General features: G+C 37.6%; 1 protein-coding gene across 11 annotated transcripts in view; it reads right to left on the reverse strand.

The window, feature by feature from the left end:
* MELK (maternal embryonic leucine zipper kinase) overlaps positions 1-8,982 on the reverse strand; it is a 122,354-nt gene that overhangs the window by 2,094 nt on the left and 111,278 nt on the right. For 9 of the 11 annotated variants that reach the window (XM_012000592.1, XM_012000586.1, XM_012000589.1 and 6 more), the window contains 3 exons: positions 7,939-8,035; positions 6,614-6,782; positions 2,504-2,607 (listed from right to left, as the gene is read on the reverse strand). In XM_012000592.1, coding sequence (XP_011855982.1) covers positions 2,504-2,607; positions 6,614-6,782; positions 7,939-8,035 — 370 coding nt within the window. Of the gene's footprint in view, positions 1-14; positions 273-2,503; positions 2,608-6,613; positions 6,783-7,938; positions 8,036-8,982 lie in introns of those variants that run through there. The other 2 variants (XM_012000591.1, XM_012000588.1) reach the window with 2 other exon arrangements.

An 8,982-nucleotide genomic window follows, 5' to 3' on the forward strand; every position in this document is an offset into this window, starting at 1 on the left:
TTCCAATGAACTTTAAAATCAAAGCGATCATAACAGTCTTTATGTAGGCTGTATCACACCCACACTCATCCGGCAGGATGGAAGAATCCATCAATTATACCTTGCAGCTAGATAGGATGTCTTCCACTAATCTCTTGTAAACCCAGGCATCGCCCTTAAGCCGCTGCCTCCTGATACCCACCACATCCGGTTTTTGAAGCTGGCACACTTCTAGTTCAAATTGCATTGTCACTTTGCCAAAATCTGACTGTGTTTGACACTTCAGTGTATAACTGCAAAAAACAAGATAAGAAGCTAGTTAGTAGGAGAACCATATTCTGTATAAGAGTTTTCTAAGCCTCTAGGAGGCCAGTGGAGGAAATGAACCATTATTTCATATTAAGCAAAGTATTACTGTTTACAGTTTCCAAATGACCTAACTATGCTATAGTAATAGAGTATGACTGGTGTTTTCCCAGAAACTGAACTAGGATCCTAAGAATAAGCATGAAAAGGCTTTATTAGAATTCTCCCTTGCTCCAAAGAAAAGCCCCTATTTCATAGCTATACATGCCATTCATGCTCAAGAAATCTGGCATTCTTTACGTAACCCTTTCAACAGTGTAATCTGCAAACACTGGGCATTTCCACAACATTCACAACAAAGGAAAGTGCAAGAAAGATAATATTTCGTATGTGTGAGCCTTGTCAGAAACTTCTGTCCTTCATATAAATAAAGCTGAAGCCACTAACCTGTCAGAAAGGCACGTGTTTTTGAGGTTTTTCTAATTAGTAATAAGAGGTTATGATCATCACATCACTTTATGGCAGAAAGAAAAGCAGAAGAAAAAGCCCAAGGAAATGATATATTTCCATAACTGAAATGTATAGCATTTATAGCTAGAACTGCCACATTATCTACTCTGAGAATGGAAAGGCCCAGCCAAAATGAAGCCTGAAACTCATCTTAAGACATATGTATGACCCTGAAAAGTTGGATAAATTTAATTCATGTAAATAATTTTTAATTAGTTTACATTCTATTTTAGAGTTTTGTCTTACTAATCTTCAATAAATAGAACTGATTTTAAGTTTCAATTCCCTAAATACTTAAGGGTTCCTGATTAGGTGCTGTTCCGCAGATGTGTGGAGAAGTTACATTGTTTCTGTTACGTACTTTTTTCTGTTTCACACTGTTATGTACCAAAATATTCTTTTTCTTAGTAACTTAGTCATGTGTTTTGGGAAAGAGGCTTGATCTCTCAAAAATAAGCAGTCAACATCAGAAATGCCAAAAGGAGCACCCTGTAGTTAAGATTCTTGACAGGAAGATGAGGCATAGAACAATTTAGTCACATGTTAGAGAACAGATCATTGAGAGGCCTGTGACAGAGATATGCCCAGAGGCTCATAAGCCCCAAGCATGAAGAAGAGATCAGAGTGGGAGAGACGTGTTCTAATGAAGCCTGAGAGGAATGCCAGGGTTCATAGAAGGAATGCTTGCCAACATTTACAGGTAAGTAAAAAGTAAAACTATATCTGTACAAGAATGTTTCTTAAAATCTTACTCTATATTGACTATTCTATTTACATGTTTAAATCCATGCGTGTCTCTACTGGCTGCTTTAATAAATAAATTTTAAAGGGAAATAATTGAATGGAAATGCTTAGAAATATGGCCATCCTGGGTAACCAGAAGAGGCCTGGCTATTGAGACCAGGAGATCAAAACCAAGGAGCTTTTGATGGCAGTTCCTTCAAAAGGAGAGAAATAAGGTGAAAAAACTTCCTAAAGCACTGAAAATCCAGCCCTGAAAAACAGCCAGTCATGAAGAGAAGGATTCTATATAAATCCCTGATTTGTTTGAAATGTCTCACAAATTTAATTATAATTTATAAATATTATTGTAAAGCAGAAAATCAAAGGAAAATAGAGGATCTACAAGAAAGCCAGAAGAATTTTGAATTTTCCTATTTTGAAATAAAAAGTCTAACTTTGAAAGTAGAACAATATCTATGCTTCTAAAACTTTTATAGCTTGAACCAAACAAAAGAGAATAAATTATAAGCAATAACACTACCTTAAAAGCTTTTGGAATGAGGTGGGAGAAATATATTTTTTCTAAAGCACAGAGGTGGGGAGACCAACTCCTATTTTCCCTTTTTTTTTCTGAGACAGAGTCTCGCTCTGTCACCCACGCTGGAGTACAGTGGTGTGATCTCAGGTCATTGCAGCCTCCAGCCCCGGGTTCAAGTGATTCTCATGCCTCAGCCTCCCAAGCAGCTGGAACTACAGGCATGCGCCACCACGCCCAGCTAATTTGTTCGTATTTTCAGTAGTGATGGTGTTTCTCCAGGTTGGCCAGGCTGAACTTGAACTCCTGGCCTCAAGTGATCTGCCCACCTCAGCCTCCCAAAATGCTGGCATTACAGGCATGAGTCACAGCACCCAACCAACCCCTATTTTCTCAAAGTCCAAAAGACATTAAGTAATAAATGCAACAGCTTGTAAATGTGCTTCTTACCCCTTTTGTACAAAGTCAACATGCTTCTTTGGAAGGACAGACATTATTTCATTCAAGAGTTGATCTGGATTCACTAATCTAGTTGTAGTCACATTATAGTGAAGCTTAAAAAAGAAAAAGAAGACAAGTAAATTTTTACATCAACACAAAGACTATCACACCAGATCAAGAGTTCCAAAACTCCTCAATATAGTACCATTTCAAATGGAACTATTTCCTGAAAAATACCAAGGAATTTACAGTCAACTCTTAGTGAGTTCATGGCACACTGGGAAAGTTTGGAGAAATGATGGTTATTAGTAACCACACCCATAGCTTCCTTTTCATATTTTCATCTTCCTCTCCTACCACTCCTTTTAAAGAAATAAATATTAAAGAGCATCCATCTAATTGTTTGAGCTATGCTTGTTTTCCCCTTCCCACACTATTTTAAGAGACATTAACAGTCCTGAAATGTATACCACAGAAAGATAAACACCATACGAAGTTTGCTTTGTAGTTAGTTGGATATGTTTCCTTAATTCTTTCTGGATTATTTAAAGAATACAGGCCGGGCGTGGTGGCTCAAGCCTGTAATCCCAGCACTTTGGGAGGCCGAGACAGGCAGATCACGAGGTCAGAAGATCGAGACCATCCTGGCTAACACGGTGAAACCCCATCTCTATTAAAAAATACAAAAAACTAGCCGGGCGAGGTGGCGGGCGCCTGTAGTCCCAGCTACTCGGGAGGCTGAGGCAGGAGAATGGCATAAACCCAGGAGGCGGAGCTTGCAGTGAGCTGAGATCGTGCCACTGCACTCCAGCCTGGGTGACAGAGCGAGACTCTGTCTCAAAAAAAAAAAAAAGAATATTATAGAGTTCCAGGAGCTGATTTTATGACAGTTATATGAGGAAATAAATGTAACAGGTATTCCTTTAAAAAAGTAATGTCATGTTATTTTTTCTCATTGACTGAGAGCCTAATCCTGAGAGATAATTTCATTCCTAATTGATATTTATCCTTCATTCATTCAACAACTATTTTTTGAATATTTACTATGTGCTAGGCACTGTTTTAGCGGGTCCTGGACACACAAAAATCCCTCCCTTTCTGGTAAGTACCTTCACTGTCAAACAAAACCTTAGTTTCTATATCTTTCAGGTTTGAGTTCATTGTATAAATAAAATGCTGAGGGAAAAAAGTATCCAACTTTTCAAAATAAGAACCTATTGCCCAAAGAAGAGATATAAGTTTCTTAAGGTAGTGCTTCTCATAGTGTGATATGAGATATACAAGGTAATTCTGGGTGGCACATGGATAAATATTTTTAAATATGTATTTGTTTCCATCTGATTTAGAAAACATATTTGTATTAAATATGTATTTGTTCCCATCTGATTTAGAAAACATAATTAACAACAACAACAAAAAACCTAATGATATATGTTTCCTTTTAAATAAATTTGAGTTTTAAAAAATTATCTTGATTGTGGTAATCATTTCACAGATGTTATATATAATGCCAAAGCATATTAACTGTACTTTAAAATATGCACAGTTGGCCAGGTGTGGTGGCTCATGACTGTAATCCCAGCACTTTGGGAAGCCAAGGCAGGAGGATTACTTAAGCTCAGGAGTTCAAGACCAGCCTGGGTAACATAGTGAGACCTCGTCTCTACAAAAAATTAAGACTTAGCCAAGTGTGGTGGCACGTGTCCCAGCTACTCAGGAGACTGAGGCAGGAGGATGACTTGAGCCCAGGAGGTTGAGGCTGCAGTGAGCTATGATCATGCCATTGTACTGCAGCCTAGGCAGCAGAGCAAGACTCTGCCTCAAAAAATTAACAATAAATAAAATAAAATATGTGCAAGTTTATTATATATCAGTTGTATCTCTATAAATCTATTTGTTAAAGGAGAGTCAACATAAAGAAAATACCAGATAAATAATAGTGCACACAATACACCCATATAGCAAATGTCGTGAAACTGAGTGTTAACAAAGGGACCCTCTCTTTCTTGGTTCCTGATCTAGCACTCTTTTCACCAAACTAAATTGGCTCTGTCAAGACGATATTAATAATAAACTGAACACCTTCAAATCACAATATAAATTACTGCTTTGGTAAAATAAAGAATGAATCCTAATTTATCTATTTAAACTTTGGATTTTTAATAGACTGCTTCCTAAAAGAGGACATAACTACATATGATTTGCTATCTTTAAAAACTATGGTATTATTTCTACTATCCTTGCAGCTCTTCTGGTAAGTGTATAGTTTTTAGTACAGTATTTGAAGTTGGTGGAAAAAAATAAGGTTAATTTCCCAAAGGCAGTCCTTCAGTTTTGCAAAAACTTAAAAGCAATAAAAAGTGTTAAAGATCTAAAGTTAAAGTTTTTGATCTTAGCACTCTGCTAATTAGACCATGGGCCTATACATGGGGGGGTAAAGTGCTCAACACTGATAGTAATCCTTGATGTTGGAAATACCACCTTATACTAATGAAGTATTTAATACGCCACGTAGCATCCCATACGTAGTCTTGTTTCTACATCTCAGCCCTGTGAGGTTGCCAGGGTAGGCATTTTTCCAGATTGTACAAATGAAGAAACTGAGGAGATCAGGAATAAAATGATTTATCAAAGCTATATAGTACAAAGCTGGAGCCAGAACCCAGGTCTTCTCATTCCCAATCTTGTGGTTTTTCTCCTACATTCTGGAAGTACTGGAGAACTCCCTAGAAAGCCAACTAATACCACAGTAGTTTCTATTGAAAAATGCATTCAGGTTCCAAAATATTTACATAAGTGACCATTTTTAGAACATTATCCATTAGTATTTGGTAACTGCTGAGCTTCTCAATAATGTATATATACATATATATGGTTGAACTAGTTTCCTTAATTTTATTTAACATTTTTCAGTGCAATGGTACTATGGTTTTTTTAAATCCCAGTGTCAGTCCTTGAAATACTTAACTATCTCCAACCAGAGAAATTTCAGAACAAAAGAATAAAATATGCCTAATAAACAGCCGTATGTAACGTAAACTTCTCAGCATACTACGTAAGTTCAAGGCAATGACTGCTAGTGGATAAATCCTATCTTCTTCCACTTTAAGACAGAACACAAATGAGATCTCAGAACATTCTCCTCTGAAACACCCTTCTGCCCAATAGCTCAGCATTTTCCTTCCCTCAAACCACCCAGATTTGCTCATTACGAGAGTCTCAGTGCAAAAACTAAACACAGACCCAGTCCCCAAATGATGGGCACACTACCATCTTCTCCCCCGCTCTGGGTCCACACCTCTTGGAACGTGTTTCTACTATAGCACTGAGCCCAGTGTGTCAGAACAACATCCCAGCCTGTTTTCACAGCCAGCCTAAGAGTTCCTCAAGGACACGGGCTGTGTCTCATTCATCCCTTTACCTCTTAATTACTCCCCTTCCACAAAACAAACATGTATTCATTAGGTGTTTGAATGAATGCTCAGAGAGAATCCAAGAGAATAAAAAGTACTTTATATCAACTAATAGTTTATTTTTCCTTTCCTTCCTTGACCAAATATATTGTCCACACCAGTGACACATTAACCCTTTTAAAGCATACTGGGTCTATTAAATAAGATCCACATCTTTTTAGCCAGGCCTTGAGGCCCTTCCAGCCTACCTTCCCCGCTTGTCACTCACTGTTTTCCTGACACACACCACACTCAAAGTTCCAATTATCTTCCCATGCATTCAAATATTTCATGAGGGCCTACAAAGTATCCATGAATCAGGGACACAACTAAGCTCAAGTCCCCCTCCTTAAGGCAGCTCTCAGTTCTCCATCTGTGCCCACTGCTTCCTCACCTCCATGTTGCCCCTGTGACCAATCCCTCCAACTGCTCTTGAATATTTCAATGATAGCTGTTTGCTCCTTGAAGGGAGTGACTGTATCTATTTACCGACTGCACAATAACATACATATTTTAGTTGCTCAAAAAACATATATTAACTAAGTGAATAAATACTCAAATAAAAAACACTGATAAATTCATTCAGTACCTTTAAAAAAAAAAAAAAAAGGCAATCCATTAGCAGTCAGCTTCTGAAATCCATATGAAAGAATTCCAGCCTGCTTACCTTCAGTCTTCTGGGCCCATCTCTGGCACAGCCTTTCCTTTTGCTCCTGGTGAGCACAGTGATAACCTTATCCAACCCCCTTTCAAGGCTCCCAAACACTTTGGCTCCCTTTCTTTTTGGAGTCTCCTCCATATGTGCTTGGTTGAGATCCAGTTCCACTGAGCGGCACCTGAAACAAAACAAAAAAGGCATGAGGAGAGCTGGGCCTCCGGCCTGTGGGGTCCGCAAGGGCGAACTTTTGTCCCTTCATACACATTAGGGTGCCTCATTCAGGTATGCCAGGGCCAGATCACCTCTCTCCTCATCAGGAAGCACCAAAGCCATTTCCTCCTGGACAGGAGCTGTCACCCTTCCACCAGGCAACTGCCACTCAGCAAAACTATTTATCCCCTTCCTTTTTAAAAAATGTCATATATATAGAAAAGTTCAAAGAAGAGTACAGTGAACACCAGTATATCCTCCTAGATTCAACAATTGTTCATATTTTGCCACTTTGCTTTCTGTATGGATATAGATAATATATTAATGTGCATATGTATACAGATATATATCAATGCATATATCTATATACATAAATTTAATGTATATAAGTAATACATTAAATTACTTATAAGTAAATAATTTTGTATTTAATGTATTACTTATATACATTAAATTTACTTATTTGCTAAGCCAACTGAAAGTAACTCATCTGAAGATATCATGACACTTCACTCTGAAACACTTCAGTATACATCTCCAGTGAATAAGGATGCTGTCTTCCATAAAGACGATACCATTATCACATCAACAAATTAATAATAATTCCATAATATCTAATACCCTGTTCACATTCTAATTCTCCCAATTGTCTCTAAAATAGACAATGCCTTTAAGAAACTGCTATAAAAGAATAGCAACTTGAAGGGTTACCTATGCTGCAGAACTTTTCATACAGAGGATTTTCTTTGAAACAACAGTGAGTATCTTTACGATTTGGGAGGACTACAATCTGTTAGTGGATATCTATATTTCACTGGCCAAAGAGAAGGGTAAGATGGGCCTCAGAGAGGCAACTAGTTGGCTGAGATGAGGTCCACTGTCTTCCCAGCCCGTTGTACTTAAGGTGCCGTCCTACTGCTGATCAGTTTCACAATTCTACCCCATGAGGAAGGCAGTGGCTACATGTCCAGGAATGGCCACAGGTCATCCACATATAAACAGATATTCCTACTCTCCAACAGAATCTATGTGATGATTTACCTTAATCAGGTCTATTAATATATGAAAAAGGAAATCTGGTTACATACACTAAAGATTAGAACCTAAAAAAACCAAACACTTACCGTCTCTCAGGGCTAATGACACCTGTCATTAACTTGTCTGTTCCTGTTGAATTTACTGGCATTTTAATTGGAGTTTCTTTCAGGCACTGGTTTCTAGCTATTAGAAACAGAACAAACACAATCCATATGCAGCACATACTATGGTTCTGAAATTTCTATTATTAATAATAATGCATGTATCACATTATTCATTGACTCAGAAATAGTATAATCACTTGACCTGTGATGTCAAAGGCTCTAACTCTTTCAAGAAATGTTTCCATGTGATTTATAATAAAAACAAAATCATTTTGCCTTGTATGTGTGGCTCTTTTTTTTTTCTTCACTGCAAATTGAGGCCATGCTTTTAATTTTATTATAAACATCATATGATAAATCAAAACAGATCATAAAAATACAAATCTCATAATTACTGATTCTTTTTCTAAAAATAAAAGTCAATCTGTATTTGTACAAGGGCCCAATTTATGCTTTTAATTGATCTAATATTAAAAGGTGTTAATTCAATTCATAGCCCGATTAAACTCATGTTAGGCAAAAAGAACAGACCCCTGTGAAAGCTTGACATAAGTTATTAAAGAGATGTAAGCTTTGGCCAGGCACGGTGGCTCATGTCTGTAATCCCAGCACTTTGGGAGGCCGAGGAGGGCAGATCATGAGGTCAGGAGTTCGAGACCAGCCTGGCCAACATGGTGAAACCTCATCTCTACTAAAGATACAGAAAAATTAGCCAGGCCTGGTGGCGGGCGCCTGTAATCCCAGCCACTTGGGAGGTTGAAGCAGAAGAATCCTTTGAACCCAGTAGACGGATGTTGCAGTGAGCCAAGATCACACCATTGCACTCCAGCCTGGAAGACAGAGTGAGATTTCATCTCAAAAAAAAAAAAAAAAAAAAAAAGAGATGTAAGCTTTGATTTTTTTTATATTCTCTGTTCCAGAATTTTATGTTTTATTCTAAGTAGGGTATTTGCATTCCAGATAGTTTGTGACAAATTTGTACTAACAAATCTGGTTATGCTGATTAGCTCATGATCTAAAAGTTTT

Source organism: Mandrillus leucophaeus, unplaced genomic scaffold (assembly GCF_000951045.1).
Source record: "Mandrillus leucophaeus isolate KB7577 unplaced genomic scaffold, Mleu.le_1.0 Scaffold632, whole genome shotgun sequence".
NCBI lineage: Eukaryota > Metazoa > Chordata > Mammalia > Primates > Cercopithecidae > Mandrillus > Mandrillus leucophaeus.